The sequence below is a fragment of the Dermochelys coriacea genome, chromosome 10, assembly GCF_009764565.3.
Source record: "Dermochelys coriacea isolate rDerCor1 chromosome 10, rDerCor1.pri.v4, whole genome shotgun sequence".
Classification (NCBI taxonomy): domain Eukaryota; kingdom Metazoa; phylum Chordata; order Testudines; family Dermochelyidae; genus Dermochelys; species Dermochelys coriacea.
In genome coordinates this window covers 85,353,535-85,376,995 of record NC_050077.1, presented here as the reverse complement: position 1 = coordinate 85,376,995, position 23,461 = coordinate 85,353,535, and the positions used below count along the sequence as shown (strand labels likewise).

The 23,461-nt window shown below is 64.2% G+C and overlaps 2 protein-coding genes across 2 annotated transcripts; one reads left to right on the top strand and one right to left on the bottom strand.

Annotated features, from left to right (window-relative positions):
- Positions 1–4,409: 4,409 nt before the first annotated feature.
- LOC119863075 (mesoderm posterior protein 1-like) lies at positions 4,410–6,520 on the bottom strand. The gene is made up of 2 exons (XM_038420827.1): positions 5,588–6,520; positions 4,410–4,601 (listed from the first exon to the last, which is right to left on the bottom strand). The coding sequence occupies exons 1-2, from the start codon at positions 6,518–6,520 to the stop codon at positions 4,410–4,412; spliced, it is 1,125 nt and encodes a 374-aa protein (XP_038276755.1).
- Positions 6,521–14,404: 7,884 nt separating this feature from the next.
- On the top strand, positions 14,405–16,043 carry LOC119863074 (mesoderm posterior protein 1-like). The gene is made up of 2 exons (XM_038420825.1): positions 14,405–15,232; positions 15,924–16,043. Exons 1-2 carry the CDS (start codon positions 14,405–14,407, stop codon positions 16,041–16,043), a joined length of 948 nt encoding a protein of 315 aa, XP_038276753.1.
- Positions 16,044–23,461: the final 7,418 nt, after the last annotated feature.

Sequence of the window (23,461 nt, the reverse complement as noted above, 5' to 3'; positions counted from 1 at the left end):
CTTGGCAGCCCCCTGGGGGGCAGCGTCAGGCCCTGCTCCCAGACTGGGTCATTCTCATGCAGGCAGAAAGCCCAGCGCTGCCCACACAGCCGGGTAGGGAGCTGACAGCACCTGTGGGGGAGCTCCCCCTCCTGGCAGGGGCTAATGAAATCTGGGGCTGCTGGAGACATGGAACCGAGCATGAGCCAGATCAGAGCATGGGAGGAGCAGGGACCCTGCTCATGCGGCTCCGCATCCATCACCGTCCACCCACTCTACCTTCAGAAACTGCGTCTGCCCGCTCCCAGGGACGCCCCACCACCCCCGCCCCCGCCCGCTCCCAGAGACACCCCGTCTCCCCCCGCCCCCGCCCGCTCCCAGAGACACCCCGTCTCCCCCCGCCCCCGCCCGCTCCCAGAGACACCCCGTCTCCCCCAGCCCCGCCCGCTCCCAGGGACGCCCCACCTCCCCCAGCCCCGCCCGCTCCCAGAGACACCCCGCCTCCCCCAGCCCCGCCCGCTCCCAGAGACACCCCGTCTCCCCCAGCCCCCGCCCGCTCCCAGGGACGCCCCGTCTCTCCCAGCCCCCGCCCGCTCCCAGAGACGCCCCACCTCCCCCAGCCCCCGCCCGCCCCCAGAGACACCCCGTCTCCCCCAGCCCCGCCCGCTCCCAGGGACGCCCCACCTCCCCCCGCCCCCGCCCGCTCCCAGAGACACCCCGTCTCCCCCAGCCCCGCCCGCTCCCAGGGACGCCCCGTCTCTCCCAGCCCCCGCCCGCTCCCAGAGACGCCCCACCTCCCCCAGCCCCCGCCCGCTCCCAGAGACGCCCCACCTCCCCCCGCCCCCGCCCGCTCCCAGAGACACCCCGTCTCCCCCAGCCCCGCCCGCTCCCAGGGACGCCCCGCCTCCCCCCGCCCCCGCCCGCTCCCAGAGACACCCCGTCTCCCCCAGCCCCGCCCGCTCCCAGAGACACCCCGTCTCTCCCAGCCCCCGCCCGCTCCCAGAGACACCCCGTCTCCCCCAGCCCCGCCCGCTCCCAGAGACACCCCGTCTCCCCCGCCCCCGCCCGCTCCCAGAGACACCCCGTCTCCCCCCGCCCCCGCCCGCTCCCAGAGACACCCCGTCTCCCCCAGCCCCGCCCGCTCCCAGGGACGCCCCACCTCCCCCCGCCCCCGCCCGCTCCCAGGGACGCCCCGTCTCTCCCAGCCCCGCCCGCTCCCAGGGACGCCCCACCTCCCCCAGCCCCGCCCGCTCCCAGAGACACCCCGTCTCCCCCAGCCCCCGCCCGCTCCCAGAGACACCCCGTCTCCCCCAGCCCCGCCCGCTCCCAGGGACGCCCCACCTCCCCCAGCCCCGCCCGCTCCCAGGGACGCCCCACCTCCCCCCGCCCCCGCCCGCTCCCAGAGACACCCCGTCTCCCCCAGCCCCGCCCGCTCCCAGGGACGCCCCACCTCCCCCAGCCCCGCCCGCTCCCAGAGACGCCCCGTCTCCCCCAGCCCCCGCCCGCTCCCAGGGACGCCCCACCTCCCCCAGCCCCCGCCCGCTCCCAGAGACGCCCCGTCTCCCCCAGCCCCGCCCGCTCCCAGAGACACCCCGTCTCCCCCAGCCCCCGCCCGCTCCCAGAGATGCCCCACCCCAGCCCCCGCCCGCTCCCAGGGACGCCCCACCCCAGCCCCCGCCCGCTCCCAGAGACACCCCGTCTCTCCCAGCCCCCGCCCGCTCCCAGAGACACCCCGTCTCTCCCAGCCCCCGCCCGCTCCCAGGGACGCCCCACCTCCCCCAGCCCCGCCCGCTCCCAGAGACACCCCGTCTCCCCCAGCCCCGCCCGCTCCCAGGGACGCCCCACCTCCCCCAGCCCCCGCCCGCTCCCAGAGACGCCCCGTCTCCCCCAGCCCCGCCCGCTCCCAGAGACACCCCACCTCCCCCAGCCCCCGCCCACTCCCAGAGACGCCCCGTCTCCCCCAGCCCCCGCCCGCTCCCAGAGATGCCCCACCCCAGCCCCCGCCCGCTCCCAGGGACGCCCCACCTCCCCCAGCCCCCGCCCGCTCCCAGAGACACCCCGTCTCTCCCAGCCCCCGCCCGCTCCCAGAGACACCCCACCTCCCCCAGCCCCCGCCCGCTCCCAGGGACGCCCCACCTCCCCCAGCCCCCGCCCGCTCCCAGAGACACCCCGTCTCCCCCAGCCCCGCCCGCTCCCAGGGACGCCCCACCTCCCCCAGCCCCCGCCCGCTCCCAGAGACACCCCGTCTCCCCCAGCCCCCGCCCGCTCCCAGGGACGCCCCACCTCCCCCAGCCCCCGCCCGCTCCCAGAGATGCCCCACCCCAGCCCCCGCCCGCTCCCAGGGACGCCCCACCCCAGCACCCGCCCGCTCCCAGAGACACCCCGTCTCTCCCAGCCCCCGCCCGCTCCCAGAGACACCCCGTCTCCCCCAGCCCCCGCCCGCTCCCAGGGACGCCGCACCTCCCCCAGCCCCCGCCCGCTCCCAGAGACGCCCCGTCTCCCCCAGCCCCGCCCGCTCCCAGAGACACCCCACCTCCCCCAGCCCCCGCCCACTCCCAGAGACGCCCCGTCTCCCCCAGCCCCCGCCCGCTCCCAGAGACGCCCCGTCTCCCCCAGCCCCCGCCCGCTCCCAGAGATGCCCCACCCCAGCCCCCGCCCGCTCCCAGAGACACCCCCTCTCTCCCAGCCCCCGCCCGCTCCCAGGGACACCCCACCTCCCCCAGCCCCCGCCCGCTCCCAGAGACACCCCGTCTCTCCCAGCCCCCGCCCGCTCCCAGAGACACCCCGTCTCTCCCAGCCCCCGCCCGCTCCCAGGGACGCCCCACCTCTCCCAGCCCCCGCCCGCTCCCAGGGACGCCCCACCTCCCCCAGCCCCCGCCCGCTCCCAGAGACACCCCGTCTCTCCCAGCCCCGCCCGCTCCCAGAGACACCCCACCTCCCCCAGCCCCCGCCCACTCCCAGAGACGCCCCGTCTCCCCCAGCCCCCGCCCGCTCCCAGAGACACCCCGTCTCCCCCAGCCCCCGCCCGCTCCCAGGGACGCCCCACCTCCCCCAGCCCCCGCCCGCTCCCAGAGATGCCCCACCCCAGCCCCCGCCCGCTCCCAGGGACGCCCCACCTCCCCCAGCCCCCGCCCGCTCCCAGGGACGCCCCACCCCAGCCCCCGCCCGCTCCCAGAGACACCCCGTCTCTCCCAGCCCCCGCCCGCTCCCAGAGACACCCCCTCTCTCCCAGCCCCCGCCCGCTCCCAGGGACACCCCACCTCCCCCAGCCCCCGCCCGCTCCCAGAGACACCCCGTCTCTCCCAGCCCCCGCCCGCGCCCAGAGACACCCCGTCTCCCCCCGCCCCGCCCGCTCCCAGGGACGCCCCACCTCCCCCCAGCCCCCGCCCGCTCCCAGAGACACCCCGTCTCTCCCAGCCCCCGCCCGCTCCCAGAGACACCCCGTCTCCCCCAGCCCCGCCCGCTCCCAGAGACACCCCGTCTCCCCCAGCCCCCGCCCGCTCCCAGGGACGCCCCACCTCCCCCAGCCCCCGCCCGCTCCCAGAGACGCCCCGTCTCCCCCAGCCCCCGCCCGCTCCCAGAGACACCCCACCTCCCCCAGCCCCCGCCCACTCCCAGAGACGCCCCGTCTCCCCCAGCCCCCGCCCGCTCCCAGGGACGCCCCACCTCCCCCAGCCCCCGCCCGCTCCCAGAGATGCCCCACCCCAGCCCCCGCCCGCTCCCAGGGACGCCCCACCTCCCCCAGCCCCCGCCCGCTCCCAGAGACACCCCGTCTCTCCCAGCCCCCGCCCGCTCCCAGAGACACCCCCTCTCTCCCAGCCCCCGCCCGCTCCCAGGGACGCCCCACCTCCCCCAGCCCCCGCCCGCTCCCAGAGACACCCCGTCTCTCCCAGCCCCCGCCCGCTCCCAGGGACGCCCCACCTCCCCCAGCCCCCGCCCGCTCCCAGAGATGCCCCACCCCAGCCCCCGCCCGCTCCCAGAGACACCCCGTCTCTCCCAGCCCCCGCCCGCTCCCAGGGACACCCCACCCCAGCACCCGCCCACTCCCAGAGACACCCCGTCTTTCCCAGCCCCCGCCCACTCCCAGAGCCAGGCCTGCCTAGCCCCTGCCTACTCCCAGAGACACCCCACCTCCCCCAGCCCCCGCCCGCTCCCAGAGACACCCCACCCCAGCACCCGCCCACTCCCAGAGCCAGGCCTGCCTAGCACCCACCCACTCCGAGAGCCACCCCCCCGCAGCGTCCACCAGCTCCCAGAGCTGCCCCCCCCAGCACCAAACCTGGCTGAGTGACCCTACAATAACAAACCAGCGTGAGCCAGGGCAGGATGGAAAGGGTTTAATCAGAAGGCATTTCCCTGCCAGGCACAGCCAGAGTAAAGCGCGGGGCCCTGGTAGGGACCTGCCAAGAGCAGAGCTGCCGCACTGAGTGCTAGTCCGTGAAGAGCCCCGTATCTCCGCACCCCAACGCGGCCAATGTCCTGCTTCTCATCACCTCTTCAGTGCCAGCGGCCCCCCATTCCTGCTGGTGGGCCAGCTCGGCAGGGATGCCCCGGTGGTGGCTGCGGGCTGGCTGGGGGCTGGGGTCAATGGACCAGTCCAGGGCTGGAGACATGGGCCCTGCCTTGTGCCAAAAGAAAAGCCGCGTTTAAGCAGTTGCCAGGTGGGCCGGCCAGGGCGAAGTGCACTGCACCTGCACCAGACTCCACCAGCCCCAGTTCTCAGGCACCCCCTTGCCCAGGGCGCCGCAGGGACAGATCCTGTGCGCCTCAGCTGCATTCTGAGGAAGCATTTCCCACTCCCGCAAGGCTCTGCGTCAGCCCCAGCTTCTGGCTGAGAGGCCCCGTTGCACAGCCCCTTGGCATCATGTGTGGGACACACTTGGGGCACTGCACATTATACAAAGTGATGGGTGGTTCCCCTGGCTGGCCCTCCTGCTCTGCAGCATGGGAGGGTCCTGGTGGTGTCCCCGCAGCATCCCCCCCGTGGTTGGCCCTGGCATGGAGAGCGGGCCCTTGTTTCCAACCAGATGTCCCCTCCCGTCCAGCCGAGGAGCGGGTGTTGCAGACCCCAGCACCGTCTGCGCGGCAGCGTGCTATGACACCGTATTGCCCACATCCTTCCCGGCGCAGAACCCGCCTCAGGCCCAGGCAGGGCACAGTGTCAGGTGCCCCAGTAGCATCCGGCTGTCATGGCAGACCCTTGGGGCCCCATGCCCAGCGGCAAGGGTGGCTCAGCCCAGGTACCGGGGCGGGTGCTTTCTGCCCAGCCACCCTGCCAGGTTGCTTGGGCAGAGTGGCCCAGGGGACCCCAGGGAGCAGAGAGAGGCACATTAAAGGGAGGCTCCTGGCTTCCAAGCTGCTGCTGCTGGAGGAATCCGAGGAGCCAGCCCAGATCTCTCCTGCATGGCATTCCAATCACAACCCTCGTGCCAGGGCCCAATGCCCCAGGCTTGCCCCGCGCAGAGCCCCGGGCTGCAAGCAGGCACTATGGTCCACCAGCTTGGATCTCCTAGGGGAACTTGGCCCGATGTGGATGCTGCTGGCCTCCTGCATATGGGGCAGGGAAAGGGCCCCCCAAGCTGCCTGCAAGACAGAGTGCAGTGCGTACCTGGTAGAAAGCAGCCCGCAGGGGGCAGTGCGTGGGCGATGTCCAGTGCCTTGTGTCCGTGGCTCCGATCCTGTTGGGCTCAGAGGGGGCTGCCGGGCCAGTGCAGGATCCCCAGGATGCTGTGCCATGGGCCTCTGGAAGGCTCCCTGCCTTGGGGCGGGAGGTGGGCGAGCCCCAGGCCATTAAGTCTGAGATCTGGGCCCCACGGAGCTCCGGGGGAGTCCCTGTTTCAGGGCAGGAGGTGGGTGACATCCAGGATGCTGCTCCAGTACTTTGAGTCCAAACCAGCTCTGGGGATGTCCCTGCGCCAGGGCAGCAGGAGGGCGACATCCAGGACTCTGCGGCTGGGGGGGACCCCTGCCACGGGGCTGGAGATGCTGCCTGGAGGTCAGGGGTCCTGGCCTGGCAGCAACCCAGCCCCTCGGGGCACAGGTGGCAGCGCCGGCGTGGGCCCTCTCTCCTCTGGGCCAGCGTCTCCTCGCTGAGCCCCAGCAGCTCCGACAGGTGGGAGATGTAGTGGATGGTGAGGCGCAGGGTCTCGATCTTGGTCAGGCTCTGGCCGGCCGGTGCCACTGAGGGGGGCAGGTAGCGTCGCAGGGTGTGGAGAGCCTTGGACAGATTCCTCATGCGCAACTTCTCCCGCTCGCTGGCGCTCTGCCTCTGCCCGCCGCCTGCCCTGCCCTGTGCCCTCTGGCTGCTGCGGCAGGGATCCGCCCGGTGCTTGGGGGGCAGAGCGGGTGCTCGCCCTGAGAGGCAGCCGTGGAGAGGCTCCTGGGAAGCCAGGAGTGCAGAGGAAGGGGACAGGCTATAGGAGTCTGAGGAGGAGGTGGGAGAGCTGGAGGCTGAGTGGGCCCTGCCCCACTCCTGCAGCAGGGCCTGGCTCGGGAGCAGCTGGAGATCCTGGGCTAGGAGCTGGGCAGGGCAGCTGGCCATGGCGTCAGGGCTTGGGGCTTCTCAGGCTGCGTGTGGGGAGAGCGCAGCAGCCCCGGCCTTTATGCTGAGGCTGGAGGTGTGAAGTGGCACCTTCCCAGGTTGCATGGAGGTGTCAAAACCCACAGAGCCCTAGCTGGGGCTGAGGCAGGAGGCCCCTGGGAAAGCCAGCCCCATTTGCAGAGGTGTCAGTTCTGACTCCTCTGCCCTTTAATTGGTGCTGCCCTGAGCTGGGAAGTGTGCAGGGGCCAATTCACATGGCAGTGAGAGCTGCTAATTTTCTTACCATCCCTCCTCAAGTCAACCAGCACAATCCCACAATGCCCCGGGCTGGGCCAGCGGGAGCTCCTCAGTGTGCCGGCTACGCTGGGACCTTGACCTTACTCAGGAGAGAGACTCCGAGCGCGTTGCCATTGTTAATGCTGGGTGTGCTAACCTCCTCGAGTGCAGTGCTCAGAGGGCACGGCTGGGCCGGAGGTGAAAGCCCAGGACGCCTGGGTCTTATTCCCAGCTCCATCAGAAGCATACTGCTGGAGCAAGCAGATCAGTAGATTTAAGACCAGAAGGGACAGGTCTGGTCACCTGTCTGTGTGACTCAGGCCAGAGACATCCCTGAGTTAATTCCTGGCTGAACAGAGCAGGTCAATTACATCAAATTCAATGATGGGCATCCACCAACCCCTTGTAAGTTGTTCCGGTGGTTAGTCACCTGTCCTGGGAAGCACCCACGCTGAACTTCCAGGCTGAATTTACCAGACATTAGATCATGTTAGATCTTCCTCTGCTAGATTAAAGTAAAACAAGCACTGGAACATGGGGTCTGGGGGGCACCTGGCCTGGCTTTCCCAGCCCCAAACCTGGGGTCCACATGGCTCCTGGCCTGGCCTCCCCTAACTCCCAGAACCCGGGGTCCGCGGCTGGTCTCAATGCCCACCCAGTAGCCCAGGCCCTGCTTTCCCTGTTCTCCCGGGAACTTCCCCCAGTGCGGCTCAGCAGTGGTGGATCCAGGGGGCCTGGGCCCTGGTGTCACCAGGGTAGCTCTATTCAGCCCAGCCCTACTGCCCCTGGCAGTGCTGGCTGGGGCCAGGGGGCCCTCGGGCCTAGCTCTCCCACTGGGGCAGCCCCTGCCTGTCTCGGGGGAGGTTCCTGAAGCCCATTCTATGGCTTGCGCTCATGCTGCCCTGGGGCATCTCTGCTCGGTGGGATGATTCCTGCGTGAGCCGGGTCAGTGCGGCCAGGCTGCTACCCCCATGGGGGGCCTGGCTTGTGTCTCCCTGTGCGTGCAGAGCAGGGTGAGCAGGGCCTGGCTGTTCTCGTGTCACTGCCTCGCACGCTGCTTCGCTCTGCTTCGCATGCTGGGCTCAGCTGTTTGTACAAGTGCCACCTTGCTGGGCCCATGGGCAGGGTTGCCAACCCTCCAGGACTGGCCTGGAGTCTCCCGGAATTGGCATCCATCTCCCGGTGACTATTGAAAGCAATCCGGGAGATTTTAATATGTATAGTACAATTAATCTCCCAGAATAGCTTCAGTCAGAGTTAGCACCCTACCTGTGGTTTCAGCTGGGCCATGGGGCAAGACACAACCCTCTCACCACCTGCAGAGCTGGGCCATGGACCTCCTCCCGGGGCACTATCGAACCCCACTGCCTCCCCCTCCACACACCCGTACCCCACTCCAGTCTGGCACACGACACCGTGAGGCGCTCCCGGCCCCCACTCTACCCCCCCACTTTACACACCCTGCACAAAGCTGTGCCCCTCACCAGCCTGGCACATGGCGCAGTGGGGCACTCATGGGAAGGCTCTGGGCTGGAGGGGAGGTCAGGCGCCCCAGCGGTGGGTGGGGTACGAGCCCCTAGACTGAGAGGCTGGGCTGGCAGGGGCTGCGCCTCCCACTTTGCGGCTTTTCCAAACTGCATTTTAGGGATGTCTCCCCTCAACCCTTCCCCTGCCCCCGGGCTGGGAACAGGCGTCTCCACCGGGCTGGGAACAGGCGTCTCTCTCCCCTGGGCGGGGCACAAGCGTCTCCCACCCCCGGGCTGGGAACAGGCATCTTCCCCTCTCCCAGGCTGGGCACATTTCTCTGGGTGACCAGTATATTGCCTGGCTTCAACCCCGCCTGCTGCAGGGCAGGGGCCCATCACTGCCTGCCTGCACTGGGGGGATCCCTCTGGGTGGGTGGGACCAGCATCGTCTTTAGGGGCTCTTGTTCCTTGCCCTGCAGCAGCTGGTGCTGGCTACAGTCAGAGAAGGACACTGCTTGGGGGAGCCCTCTGCTGAGCCAGGCTGGCAATTCCTGTGCCCCGTGTCACCCCACCCAGTGCTGTGTGACGGCTTCGTGCTGCTACTTGTCTGTTCCGCACCTGAGGGGCCTGGATGGTGTGTCTGCGACACACCCTGCACCCATGTGCTCTGCGACACGCCCTGCACCCACGTGCTCTGCGACATACCCTGCACCCACGTGCTCTGCGTCACGCCCTGCACCCACGTGCTCTGCGACAGGCCCTGCACCCATGTGCTCTGCGACATGTTCTGCTCCTGAGCTTCCCAGAACAGTCTAGGCCCCGAGGGGCCCAAAGGAATAGGCAGGTGTCAGTTCCTGATCATGCTGCTGGGAAGGGGATGCTCATGTGTGCGAGCCAGGGGGCAGTACTAGGTGGGAGCGAAGGGGTGAAACCCAGACATCAGCACTGCGCAGTCCCCGGACAAATCCTGGAGCAAGTCCTCAAGGAATCAATTCTGAAGCACTTTGAGGAGAGGAAGGTGATCAGGAACAGTCAGCATGGATTCACCAAGGGCAAGTCATGCCTGACTAATCTAATTGCCTTCTATGATGAGATAACTGGCTCTGTGGATGAGGGGAAAGCAGTGGACGTGTTGTTCCTTGACTCTAGCAAAGCTTCTGACACGGTCTCTCACAGTATTCTTGCCAGCAAGTTAAAGAAGTATGGGCTGGATGAATGGACTATAAGGTGTATAGAAAGCTGGCTAGATCGGGCTCAATGGGTAGTGATCAATGGCTCCATGTCTAGCTGGCAGCCGGTATCAAGTGGAGTGCCCCAAGGGTAGGTCCTGGGACCGGTTTTGTTCCATATCTTCATTAATGATCTGGAGGATGGTGTGGATTGCACCCTCAGCAAGTTTGCAGATGACACTAAACTGGGAGGAGTGGTAGATACGCTGGAGGGTAGGGATAGGATACAGAGGGACCTAGACAAATTAGAGGATTGGGCCAAAAGAAATCTGATGAGGTTCAACAAGGACAAATGCAGAGTCCTGCACTTAGGACGGAAGAATCCCATGCACCGCTACAGACTAGGGACCAAATGGCTCGGCAGCAGTTCTGCAGAAAAGGACCTGGGGGTTACAGTGGACGAGAAGCTGGATATGAGTCAACAGTGTGCCCTTGTTGCCAAGAAGGCCAATGGCATTTTGGGCTGTATAAGTAGGGACATTGCCAGCAGATCGAGGGACGTGTTCGTTCCCCTCTATTCGACATTGGTGAGGCCTCATCTGGAGTACTGTGTCCAGTTTTGGGTCCCACACTACAAGAAGGATGTGGAAAAATTGGAGAGAGTCCAGCTGAAGGCAACGAAAATGATTAGGGGGCTGGAGCACATGACTTACGAGGAGAGGCTGAGGGAACTGGGATTGTTTAGTGTGCGGCAGAGAAGAGTGAGGGGGGATTCGATAGCAGCCTTCAACTCCCTGGAGGGGGGTTCCAGAGAGGATGGAGCTGGGCCGTTCTCCGTGGCGGCAGATGACAGAACAAGGAGCGATGGTCTCAAGTTGCAGTGGGGGAGGTTTAGGTTGGATATTCGGAAACACGATTTCACTAGGAGGGTGCTGAAGCCCTGGAATGGTTCCCTAGGGAGCTGGTGGAATCTCCTCCCTTAGAGGTTTTTAAGGCCCAGCTTGACAAAGCCCTGGCTGGTCCTGCTCTGAGCAGGGGGTTGGACTAGATGACCTCCTGAGATCCCTTCCAACCCTGATATTCGATGATTCTATGAGAACGCTCCCTCAGGCGAGGTGTGGGGGCTAGTGCCAGCCATCCATGGGCACAGATGGGGAGACAAACCTGCCCAGGAATGCAGGGAGCGGGGGGCGAGGAATGGGGCAGGGGAGCCCTCAGCGGCTCACTCGCCAGCCCCTCCTGGGCACACGCTGCATGTGCTGGGAGGTGTTGCTGCACACAGCCCCCCGTCCCGCTGGGCTCGGGCTGGGCGCATAGTGAGGAGCTTCCCGGGGAGCTCCCCAGCTTGAGGAAGAGGGACGAATAATTGATTCCATATGGTGCTGCAGGCCTGGGGCTCGGCATGCTTCCTCCTGAGGCAGGGCAGAAGCCATGGGGGCCGGGGGCTGCAGCTGAGGCCAGGGGCCGAGCCCCAGCAGCGTGCAGTATGGTGGGGGCTCAGCACTCCCTGTGACTATGTTTGCCAGTGGGGGGGCCACTGAACAGAGATGACCGAACGGCCATACCCCAGAGGCTCCGGGAGGTTCCTGGCGCTGGCAAGGGGCATCCCAGGAGTGATGGGCCAGGACCTCCATTCCTTGCCCTGCCCCGTTGAAATGACTCCAAAGTGCAGCTCGCCAGTGGTCCCCGTAGCATGGATGGGATGGATGGTGGATGCTGGAGCCAGCATCACACCCCTGCAGGGACCCCCCCTCCCATTGCAAGGGGTAGGGGGCTCTGATCTTTCACCTCCATCTGGGACAGCTCGGGCTAACCCTGGGTTCCCAGCACAGGTATGGCCGGGCAGAGCCTAGCAGGGAGAAACACCAGCACTTGTCAAAACCCAGGGGAGAGGAGGTGAGAAAGGCCCCCCCAGCTCCCTGCCCATGGAGTCACCAGCCAGGGCATCCACTAACGGGATACGGGAGGTGGGATGGGGCTGGAGAAGGGGGCAAGTGGAAATGAGAGGGGGGAACAGGCAGGAGACCCTGAGCACTGGAGCTGGCACAGGGCCTCCCCTAAGCCCTAGAACCTGTGTGTGTGTGTGTGTGTGTGTGTGTGTGTGTGTAAACACACCTTTATGATTGCAAGGCAGGGCTGTGTACATGCCTGTATTACTGCAAGGGCTATGTACACTCTTGTATTAGTGTGAGATCCATGTACACACCTGTATTAGTGCAAGGGGGAGCACTGGCCATGCCTGTACTTGTGCAGGGTGTGCCTGTCTCTTACATGCCTGTATTTGTGCCTGGGGTCCATATTCATGCCGATATTCATGTAGGGGTTGTGCATTCCAGTATTAGTGGTTGGGGTCCTTGTACACACCCGTATTGTGCGGGGTTGCATGTGTGTGTACATATCTGTGTCAGTGCAGCGGGTGCCTGTGCACACACCTGCAATAGTGCAGGATGTGTGGGTGTCTGTGTACACACCAGTATCAGTGTGGGGGCCCTGTATTTTGGAAGCATGTCCCACGCCGCATTCCCTTGAGAGCCTCTCCCGCTTCTGTTTTCTTTTCCAGAATGGCAGCACTGGGTTTCCCTGGTAACCTTTACACCAGTCGTGTCAAGTGCCAGCTGCACTGGGCCTGGGAACGCAGCCCGGGGGTCCCTCCCAGCTCTTCACACCCTCCCTCCCTCCCCTTAGTGAGAACGCTCTGGCTCCAGGGGGCGTGTGTGGGGCGGGGGGGGGGGGGTGTTCCACCCCTGACACTGCCTTGGGTCTGGACTTCTCATTAAAAGAGAGGGGCCCAAGCTGGTCGGGAAAATCCTGGTGTAGCCCAGCCTGAGAACTCTCCAGCAGGGGTGCCCAGCCCCCCACTCAGGCTGGGGTTTGTCATATGGTAACTCTGGGGGGCCCCAGTCAGGGATCAGGGCCCCACCATGCCAGGTGCTGACAGACACCCTAAGGGAGATATAGCCCCCCACTCTGAGGAGCTTACAATCTAGTGCCATGTCACAGATGGGGAAACTGAGGCACAGAGCAGAGACATGCTGTGCTCAGTGAGTTAGTGGCAGAGCTAGGAGTGGAACCCAGGAGTCCTGGCTCCCAGCCCCAGGCCGAACTGCCCAGCTGCCCTGCCCATCACATTCCTGTGCCAAGGCGGATTGGGGGTGTGAGTGCCAGGGAAGAAGAGGGCTGGCCAGGCAGCTCCAAGGGAGGGCAACTGAGCAAGGGGAAATGGTGCTAACATCAGCCCCTGCCCCCCAGCTGGCACGTTGGCCTGTCGGATGCCCATCCTTCTGGGGAGAGACACTGGCAGAGGCATTAGCCTCGGGAAGGGCTGGGAGCCCCATGGGTAGAGGCTCTTACCGCTGGAGGAGCCCTGGGGACAGGCCTGGCCTGGCCCATGATGGCCTGGCTGTGTCCCCGGGGCTCCACACTTGGGGGTTTTCTGGGGGCCTGTGCACCGGGTTGGGCTGCCGGGAGCACCTTGTTTCCCTCTTGTCACCCTCTCACAATGCCCTGCTTTGCCCCTTCCCTGCTGAGGCCCCTCCCGCTCCCCCGGGGGCGTCGAGCGGGTGTGTGTGTGTTTGGGGGGTGTGTTTAATATTCTTGCTTCACAAGTGCTCCAGCTCCCTGGGCACCAGGGTCCCTGCAGCTAAGCTGTCTTCCTGGGACGGCCCCAGGCTCTGGGGCAGCGTCTCCGAACAGCTGGGGCCAAGCCCACTGCTGCCCCCAGGGTGGGGGGCTCCTGGATCCTTCCAGCCCTGCTGTCTGGTGGCTGCCCCTGGGCGTGGAGGGCACAACGAGCCCCTCGCTGGGGCAGGTGCTTGGTGGCGAGGTGCCTGCACGTTCCCAGCCCTGTGGAGCTGGGTCTGCCCCTCCCCATGACAGCTACCACCGCAAAGGGCCTCTCACCCCATTGCCCCCCGCATGTGCTGATGGGCAGCAACAGACAGACAGACCGATAGACCCTCCTTCCTGGCCCCCTGCAGCCAGCAGGCCTGGATGGGGGCAGAGCCCCTGAGCCTGGCCTAGATGTGATAATGCGGCTGCTGGGCTCATTAGTGGCAGGGTGTGAAATGCCACTAGCCTGGGGCTGGGAGGGGCAGGCTGCTCTGGTCCCTCGCTGTCTCCCGCCCCTTGGCCCAGGCTGCCTGGCGCCTGCAGGGCAGCAGTGCTGTGGTGCCCAGGGAGCTGGCGCAAGGCCAGGAGGAACGTCCCTGGGTTGCTGGGCCCCTCCCCAGAATGTCGGGGGTTGGGCTCAGGAACCTGTGGGGAATCAGGGCCTGGAGCTGGAGTTGGGCCCGATGCTCCAGCATCCCGGAGGGATGGGTTTTGGTTCAGGCCCCGCTCTTGGAGGCACCTGCCCCACGCCCCCCTGGCCCAAGCCCTGCCCCCAGCCCACACTGAGTGAGGATGAGTCTCCTGCCCCGTCACTCAGGGCAGGGCCTGGCCAGGTTTGAGTAGTGTGGGATAAAGTTTAGCACCCAGGCGTGCAGCCCGGACTCCTGGGTTCTTTTCCTCTCTGTGTGGCTTTGGACCTCTGTCCCCCACCAAGTAACATGGGCTGCTGGCACTGCCCCTAGGAACACATGCACACAGCCCCGGGGACGCCCTCCCGCGTATGGCTTCATCCTGCCCTTGGCAGTGGGGTGCAAGCTACTCCCTCCGAGCGAGTGGGGGCCCAGCCCAGCCACACAGAGCCGCCCGTGCTTTCGCCAGTTGGGCATGGGGACCTGGGCAGGCGCTGTCGCAGGCCGGCAGCTGGGGCTCCGTGGGGTCCGTGACCTGTCACACAGCTCCACCCCAGCTGGGGTAAAATTCAACACCAGCCTGTTCAAAGGAGCTCTCTCCCCCAGCTCCCCAGCCCCCCAGGGCTTTGATGTGCTGATGGTCCCTGCGAAGGTGCCACTTCACACCTCCGGCCTCAGCATAAAGCCTGGGGCTGCTGCACTCTCCCCACACGCAGCCTGAGAAGCCCTGACGCCATGGCCAGCTGCCATGCCCAGCTCCTAGCCCAGGATCTCCAGCTGCTCCCGAGCCAGGCCCTGCTGCAGGAGTGGGGCAGGGTCCAGCCCAACACGGAGGGGTACAGCAGCTGCTCCCCAACGCCCTCCACAGACTCCAGCGGCCTCTCACCCCTCTACCCCCTCTGCCCAGCTCCCCAGGAGCCCCGCAGCAGCTGCTCTGCAGCCTTGAGCCTGGTGCTGACGCCAAGACGCAGGGCTGGCCTGTGCCCAGCCTACGGGAGCAGGAAGGGCAGCCGGGGCAGGGCAGGCGGCGGGCAGAGGCAGAGCGCCAGCGAGCGGGAGAAGTTGCGCATGAGGAACCTGTCCAAGGCTCTCCACACCCTGCGACGCTACCTGCCCCCCTCGGTGGCACCGGCCGGCCAGAGCCTGACCAAGATCGAGACCCTGCGCCTCACCATCCACTACATCTCCCACCTGTCGGAGCTGCTGGGGCTCAGCGAGGAGACGCTGGCCCAGAGGAGAGAGGGCCCACGCCGGCGCTGCCACCTGTGCCCCGAGGGGCTGGGTTGCTGCCAGGCCAGGACCCCTGGCCTCCAGGCAGCATCTCCAGCCCCGTGGCAGGGGTCCCCCCCAGCCGCAGAGTCCTGGGTGTCGCCCACCTGCTGCCCTGTCGCAGGGACATCCCCCGAGCCGCACGGGGCACTCAGCACAGACACAGCCGCTTGGCTTTCGCTCCCTTACTGCCCTGCCACAGGGACGCCCACCGAGCCGCACGGGGCACGAACCCTGGATGCGGGGCCAATGCTGCTGCCAGCTGAGTTTGCAGGCGCGGGCCTGTCCTCCCAGGTATGTTCGCGCTCTGCTCCCTCGTCAGCCTAGGCTGCATCCTCAGTTTACCGGCCAGAGTAACCCCCGTGGTGCGTATTCAGTGCCACAGATCTGGGGAACCCGCCTTCTGCCTGGCCTGGCGCTGTAATTGCTGCAGTTGGCAGGGTTCTGCCTGAATGGCGCTAGGGGCTGGGTCCGGGTTCCTCTGGGAACCAGGCACTCCCCAAATTCCCGGCCACTTGCCGTGGCCCGTGGGCTGGGTCCTGAGCGGAGGGCAGCATGCACTGCCCGGGGAAGCAGGGAAGGGTTTTCCAGGGCAGATGCTGAGGCATGGGGAGCTGGGAGTGACATGCTCAGGGCTACCCAGCCGATCAGCACAGCAGAGCCTGTGGGGGCTTAACACAGACCACCCCGCTTCCCTGGCCCTTGTAGGAGTCAGCTTTGGCTGACAGGGCAGCGAGAATGACTCAGTGCCCTCACTCCAGGGTCTCGCTGGCCCTGCCCTGCTTACAGCCTCCAGGGGCAGTTTGTGGGTCCCACTCGAGGGCCCCCCTCTCCGTCCGGATCCTGGAGTCAGCGCCGAGGGGGTCTGGCCATGGCTGTGTGGCACCACTGATCCCTGTGCTCCTCTCTGCAGGATCTCTCCAGTGAGCTCCTCTCCCTCCTGGAGGCCCTGCTTCCCCAGGACTGATCTCCACTGCCCGGCCAGGGGGAGAAACCTGAGAAGCAGCCGGTGGCAGAGGAAGTCCTCATGAGCCTTGGCAGCCCAGCTGGAGAGGGCCACACGCACGAGAGGAATGAGAGGGACGCAGTCGCTGTCGCTGTCTGACGGACTCTGCCCTGGATCGTGTGCCCCCTTCTGAGGACAATGCAGCTGTGCATGGCTGTGCAGGCGTGGGGCATGCTGGGGACATGCAGGCGTGGGGCATGCTGGGGACGTGCAGGCCTGGGGCACATGCAGGGGTGGGAAGGTATTTATCGAGTTATTTCCAGGCCAGGAGACAATAGCTGAAGTGATCTGAAAGCTGATGTGATGCTGTGAATGAATAAACCCGTGTCTGTGACCTCCTGCCTCTTGCTACCGTGGGGTCTGGGGGAGCTGGGGGAGGGAAGGGGGAACCATTATGGATCAACAGGCATCTGTGCTTCGGCCTCCTAGCCAGAACTGGACCTGCTGCTTGGGAGGAGGCTGCCCTGCTGTTAGGGCACTGGTCTGGGAGCCCGGACTCCTGGGTTCTATTCCTGGCTTGGCCACAGAGCTCACGCCCCAGCGGTGGGCTCCATGATAAGCCCGTGGGTGGGTAGACATTAATTTGGTGTGGGGGCTTGTTGGGCAGGTCCCTTTGCCCACCCTCTGGGCCTCTGTCTCCCTTGGTCCCACTTGGGGAGGATGCTACACTAGCCCTTTGCCTGCAGGAGGGATTCTCCTGAGCTGTGCGGGGGGAGGACCCAGGGTTCCCTTCCTCCCTCACATCCCTGTGACCCAGTGGGACCAGCACCATGCTGGGGCAGCCCCAGGGCAGGGAAGGAGACTCGAACCTGCTGGTATGTGAGGTCCTTTGCCTGGCTCCCACGAGGAGCCGCTGCCTTTAGGAGCCATGGAGGCCATTGCCCCGGTTGGGGCAGGGGGGGAGGGGGAATGGGCCCCTGCTCTCCTCTGCCCTCTCCTGCATGCACTGCCCCGGGAGAGCTCTGACCGGCCCCCAGAATCCCAGCTCTGCAAGGCATGTGAGGCACCCCTGTGCGATGGCTGTCCTGCCTTCCCCGGGTTGGGTGCAGGCTAGTGCTAAGCGCCCCCAACACATGGCCTGGCTACAGGGGCTCATTAAAGATCCCCTGGGGCTTAGCCCTGGGGTGGGTGAGTTCAGCCCATGACCTGCCCCTGTTCCTGTGTGGCTCATTTCACTTGGCCTCACTAGGGTCCACTGAATGTAGGATGCTTCTGAGCTTCCTGTTCTAACATGCTGTGTCATTTTGCTGCTGAATCCCACCCCAGAGGTGGCTGCATTTTCACAGGGGATGAGTGATCCCACTGTATGGGCTGGCAAGACCTTTGGGATAGACGGTGCGGTGTTAGTTACTTGTGGTATCAATGGCAACTCTGCGGTTCTGTGCCCATTTATCTCACAGCTCTGTCCCCCTGTAGGAAAAGGGGAGTCACAGGCCCAGCTCGCAGGAGTGGGGGGAACGACACAACAGAGAAGATCAGGATTCAGCCCCGGATAAATAGATGGAGATCCCTGTCACAGAGTCCCCAGGCGTTGCTCTGGAGCTGCTCCCTACGAAGCCAGGCAGGACTCTGGGGGAGTCTCCTCTCTGGGAGCAGCCTGTCTGCAGGACACACAGCTCCCCCGGCTCCCCCCTTCCTGGGTCTGACCTCGGAGCATTCAGCATTCTCTGCCCCTCCGTGCGCTTCCCACAGCCAGTCCGCCCATGCGGGGTCCTGGGGAAGCCAGAGGGTCCTGCCCCCCAACTCCGCAGTCAGACGTTACTCTCAGCCAACCAGTAAAACAGAAGGTTTATTAGACGACAGGAACATGGTCTAACACAGAGCTTGTAGGTGCAGAGAACAGGACCCCTCAGCTGGGTCCATTTTGGGGGGCAGTGAGCCAGACAACCACATCTGCACTTCACTCTGTGTCCCCAGCCAGCCCCAAACTGAAACTCTCCCCAGCCCCCCCTCCTCTGGGCTTTGTCCCTTTCCCGGGCCAGGAGGTCACCGGATCCCTTTGTTCTCCAACCCTTTAGCTCTCACCTTGCAGGGGGGAAGGACCCCGGCCATCAGTGGCCAGGAGACAGTGTGTCAGCCATTTATGTACCCTGGCCCTTTGCTCTGCAACAACTACATCCCCTATCCCACCACCTAGAGACTTAAGAAATGCCTAGGGGAAACTGAGGCACCCCTAAAGTATTCAGAGGAAACATTAAGAAAAGTCCTGCTTCGTCACAGGCCCACAACACCTGGACCCTGGGCGGAGTGGGTCCCAGTGCAGAGCGCTCTCCAATGCCCTGGTAGGGAAGGTGGGGCTCTGCCCAGTTGTAGGGAGGCTGGGCTCAGCTGCTGGGACTTTGGCATATGTGTAAATGCAGCCAGGTGCAGTGTGTGAAACCTCCCAGTGCAGGAGGCAGCAGCCTGTGGGGGTTTTTGGGGCTTGTGGGTGGGAATCGGGGAAAGTGATCACAGCTGTTCCCTGGGGAGTCCCCGCCCCCATCAGGCAGTGGGACAATGGGCCTAAGGGGCTGGGCGGGTCCTAGTCCAGGGCTCTCGGCAGAGCTGTGCGGCTACATTTCCCACCCCAATGTCCAGGGCCAGGACCTGTTGCTCTCCTGAGAGCTGAGACTCTCCCCGTGGCTCCGGGCATGGGGGCATTGCGGGAGTGGCGGTGAGCACTGTGCTCAGGAATGGGGCTCTGGGGATGTGGGGCAGAGTGGGGCCTGTGGGGGTTGTGTCCACGGGGGGTTGGGATCCCTGCCTGCGCTGGCTCCCAGCATGGGGGCCGCCGTGGGGCGGCTCCGCTCCTGGCACGGGTATGGGGCCTGTCCTGGGGCTGCTGGGAGAGCCCATTACAGGGATGTTGCTAATTGGGATTGACAGGGAGATGCTAATAGACCAGAGGAGGCTCCATCTCCTCCCCGCTCCCCAGGCTCTGGGGCAGGGGCTGGGCAGCTAATGAGCCCCACTTAGTTGTGAACTGACTTGCTAATAACATTAATTCCTTCTGCCAGAGGGACACGGCCTTTGAGATGCAAAACACCCCTGTTGTGCCCAGGCCTATCTCAGCATGGGCCACACTCCCCCCCCCAGGCCTGTGCTCCTCTGGGCACCATCAGTTCCCCCTTGGCCCCGGGTTAAATGGCCAGTAGCCCCGGCGTGCAAGCCTGCACGTCTCTCTGTGGCTGCAGCAGCCTGAGTCTTTGGGCACCCTCCGTATGGGAACGGCCTTTCGCCACGGGGCGCCCGGCCTGGAAGGGGCTGTGCAACGCAGGGCCCCAGGCGCCGCTGGCCATGGAGGTGGGGGTGGAATCTCATGGCAAGACCGGGAAGTGGGGGCTCTGGGGCACTCAGCACCCCAACACATGAAGGGGCTGAGCCTCTGAGAGCCCCGAACTGCACTCTGGAGCCAGCATGACGCTTGGTTTGTCTCAGCGGATCCTGGCTCTGCCCCGCTTGGTTCCCTGCTCTGCCATCTCAGGTCACCTGCAGAGACAAACAGCAGCCCCCTGTCTGGGACCGTTGGGCAAATCACACGGGGCAGGGGCCACATGCTGCTCCGCTGAATGCGAGCATGTGTGATCCCTGCACCCTGACGTGTCCAGGTGGTGCCATGATGCACACGCAGAGCACATCCCCTGCCCGTTCGAGGTGAGCATGTGACAGCACCATGCTCCCTGTGAGGTCGCACAGTCCATGGGGATTCAGCACCTCACTGTGTCCTGGGGAGACTCCAGCTGGCAGCTGGGCTGGGGGGTGGGGACCCGCCGTGGGGTAGCTGGATTGTCCTTCCCCAGGCCTTTCCTGTGGTGCAGCCAAGCCAAGCGCATCAGCCACAGCAGTGGCTCAGACCTGGGTCCTGGTTGATTGAACCCAGTGTGAAGAAGCGGTTCTTAATGTTTCCTCTGAATATTGTGGGGGTGCCTCAGTTTCCCCTGTGAAGGTCTTAAGTATCTAGGTGGTGGGATAAGGGTGTATGATCATTGCAGAGCCCTAGAGCGCAGGTGTGTGCAGGGGTCTGGAGGCAGAGAATGGCCGACACCCTGTTTCCTGGCAACTGATGGCCTGGCCCTTCCCCCTGCAAGGTGAGAGCTAAAGGGTTGGAGAACAAAGGGATCAGGTGCCCTCCTGGCCCGGGAAAGGAACAAAGCCCAGAGGAGGGGGGGCTGGAGAGAGTTTCAGTTTGGGGCTGGCTGGGGACGAGGAGTGAAGTGCAGACATGGTTGTCTGGCTCACTGCCCCCAAAATGGACCCAGCTGAGGGGTCCTGTTCTCTGCACCTACAAGCTCTGTGTTAGACCCTGTTCCTGTCGTCTAATAAACCTTCTGTTTTACTGGCTGGCTGAGAGTCCCGTCTGACTGCGGAGTTGGGGGGCAGGACCCTCTGGCTTCCCCAGGACCCCGCCTGGGCGGACTGGCTGTGGGAAGCGCAGGGAGGGGCAGAGGATGCTGAATGCTCCGAGGTCAGACCCGGGAAGGGGGAAGTCGGGTGAGCCATGTGTCCTGCAGACAGGCTGCTCCCAGAGAGGAGACTTCCCCAGAGTCCTGCCTGGCTTCGTAGGGAGCAGCTCCAGAGCATGGCCCGGGGACTCCGTGACAACTGGTGGCAGCGGTGGGATGTACTGCACCCCATGGATGGCGCTTCCTGCAGTAAGTGACTGGGGAGCAGTAAAACGAAAGGGGATTGACGAGGACCAGGCGTGCTAAAGACTCAGAGAGAAGTGGTTTTGGGGGGCGGTTAATCCCTGGGAGTGTGTGACCAGCAAGAAGGACTGTGCAGAATGGGGTCCCCCTAGGGACTGCGGTGAGCAGTCTCAGGGGCAGAGGAGCCTGCGGCTTGGCACTGGGAGAGAGAAGGACTTTTGCAGTAACAGGGGTCCCCTGGGGATTGCAGCGAGCAGTCCCAAGGGCGGAGGAGTTTGCAGCTCGACCTGGCAAAGAGGTGGAGTCCTCGAGAAGGGCTGGCACACTAGGGGGTCTCCCTGGAAACCATGGGGAGCTGAGAGCACACCGGCCTGTGAGTCCACAACAACTTGGGAAGAGCGGAGTGAGGGCCTGTCACCATCTCCTTAAGAAGGACATTGTAACGCTGCGCAAAAAGAGAGGGCTGCACATTGGAAAGTTCACCAAGGCACAGTTAATCGTGCAGCTGGAGGAGGGTGACCGCTCTAAGGAGCAGATTCCTGACTGAAATGGGGCTATAGCAGGATCTGGGAGCAGCTGGAGTGGGAGCTAGGCATCCCCAAGACTCCTGTCCTTGACCAGATTGGGGTCTTCACGATCAGATTCCCATCGGGGGATCGGAGACGGACGGGATTGGAGCTGAGTCCAAGAGAGCAAGAGGACTGTGAGAGACAGCAGGAGCCCGAGAAAGAGCTGCAGAAACAGCAGCAGCATGAACTGGCGATGGTGGAGCGGAGAGACATAGGGGACCTCCCAGGGGTGAGCAGGGATAGACCCCGGGGTGCCAGTTCCGCAGGGAACCTCGATACTAAATTGGTGCCCCTGGTTAAGGATGGGGGGATGTGGATGCCACCTCACTGCCTTCGAGCAGGCTGGTGATTTGAATGAGGGAGACCCTGCGGAAAAGCCCCGGTGTCTAGCTCCCTTGCTGAGTCCCAAGGCCATAGACTCCATCAGCCAGATGGGTGGGGTGGTGGACAGGTTCCCACTCCTTGTCCCAACCTATATGTCTGCATGGAGTCTCCTGGGGTCAGGTCCCTCGGACCCCCAGTGGGAGCGGAAGGTGATGGTCAATGGGGAGACATTCCTGGGCTGGCGAGACCCTGGGACAGAGAGACCTGTTGTCAGGCCATGGGTGGTGCAGCCTCAGATGCTGAGGGGTTGGGTGAGCTGGGTGAAGGTCCCAGAGATGAAGCCCCTCGCCCTGCCTATGGCCCAGATCCCTGTGCAGACCCAGGAGGGGTGGGGTTGGCTGGTCATTGGGGTTCTCCAGGATATCAGCTGTGAGACCCTGTTGGGGAGTGACTGTGTCTCTTTGGGACAGGATCCAGGCCCAGCTCCTGTAACTGCCGTGGGTTTGAATTTGGATTCAGGGGACCAATCGGTGGAGAGGGAAATGGTCAGTGAAAATGCAGATGACCTGGCTGGCAGCAGTGAGGAGCTGCTAGGCTCAGGATACCTGCCTGCCTGTAACCAGACCCCTGGGGCTGAGTGGGACAGAGGGATGCTCCCCACCCCCTTGCACACCATAGAGGGGGCTCAGGCTGGCTCTTATACAGTGAGGAAAGCAGTGAGCTCGCTGCCTACCCCCACTGGGACAGCAAGGGCAGCGCTGAGCACAGTGGGAGCTGAGACCCCAGCTGAGGGGGGGAGACACAGGCAGGGCAGGGGATCTGTGGGGAGTGGCAAGGTGCTTGGTAAGGAAAGTCTGGATGAGCTTAGGCAGCCTTGTGAGCTGATGGCTTTGTCTAGTCAGCAGGGTGGGAAGGCGAGGAGAGCGGAAGGTGAGTGTCCCTGCACCTTACCTGTTAGCTGGGTGGAGAAGTGGGACAGGGAAGGAAACGTGCCTGTGTCTGTCAGGGGTATTGACTCGCCTATGGAGGGAGCTACCCCGGTCTCCAAGCAGTTGTCTGTGAACAGCCCTGTGTACTGGGACCAGGGGAATGATCCCGAGCTGTGTGTGTGGTAAAGGAGAAAGTGTCTCCGGCTCTTCTTTGTCTGTGGAGCAGACAGAAGGTGCCTTTCAGCCTGTGATGGTGGAGAATAGTGCAGTTGTCTCAGAGTTGGTTCTGGATTCAGCTAAAGTCCAGGAAGGGAATGGCCCTAAGTTTGTGTCTGCTCGGGAGACTGGCCCTGTAACTAGGTTGCATCCAGTTAGTGTCTATGCAAAATCCCAGAGACCAGACAATTCTGGTGCTTGTATTTTGCCTGTTGCTAGTGTGTGGCTCGGAAAGGGTGAAGCAACTCTGTCTAATCAGGGTGAGATCCTAGCCAGGGCACAAGGAGAGCAGAAAGGTGATTTGATTGTGTTACCTACTGAGGGTGTGGAAACCTGTAGCAAGAAGGAAAAGATTCCTGAACTTGTGTGTGGCAAAGGGAAGGAGAAGGCTTCTAACCTTTTATCTCGGAAGTCTGTAAGTTTGCTTGAAAGGGATTGTGTAGGAATCCGCCTGATGGGACAGAGGTGATTCTGGATGTAAGTGAGACCCAGAAAGAGTCTGTTGTTGCTCAGGAAAGTGTTCCTCTAGAGCAAGCCCTAGGTGAAGAGGGTAAGGGCAGAATTTCTGTGAAGGGTGAATTGTTGCATAGAAAAGCCCCTAGGGAAAGGAATCCTCCTGGAGTCTTTGCAAGCAGTTTACTGCCACTGAAGGGTGTGAAAGTGATTTAATCAAGAAAGTTTCAGTTCCTAACAGCGAGAAATTTTCTGTTGTGAATGAAGCCACTGACTTTCCTGTTGAAAGATCCAGTGTGGATAGCTTTGAGAAGGTCTCAGATGGAGTGAAAGCTGTTAAGAAAGTTAAACAGTCCTATCACCAAGTGGGATGTGTTTGGCCAGCTTGTTGGGGGGACAAG

Bases quoted from the DNA above. Each gene is read 5' to 3' on its own strand.
- LOC119863075 (XM_038420827.1), bottom strand. From the start codon at position 6,520: ATGGCCAGCTGCCCTGCCCAGCTCCTAGCCCAGGATCTCCAGCTGCTC. The intron at 4,602-5,587 runs GTACGCACTGCA...TTTTGGCACAAG, and splicing joins TGCGGGCTGCTTTCTACCAG to GCAGGGCCCATGTCTCCAGC.
- LOC119863074 (XM_038420825.1), top strand. From the start codon at position 14,405: ATGGCCAGCTGCCATGCCCAGCTCCTAGCCCAGGATCTCCAGCTGCTC. The intron at 15,233-15,923 runs GTATGTTCGCGC...CTGCCCGGCCAG, and splicing joins GCGCGGGCCTGTCCTCCCAG to GGGGAGAAACCTGAGAAGCA.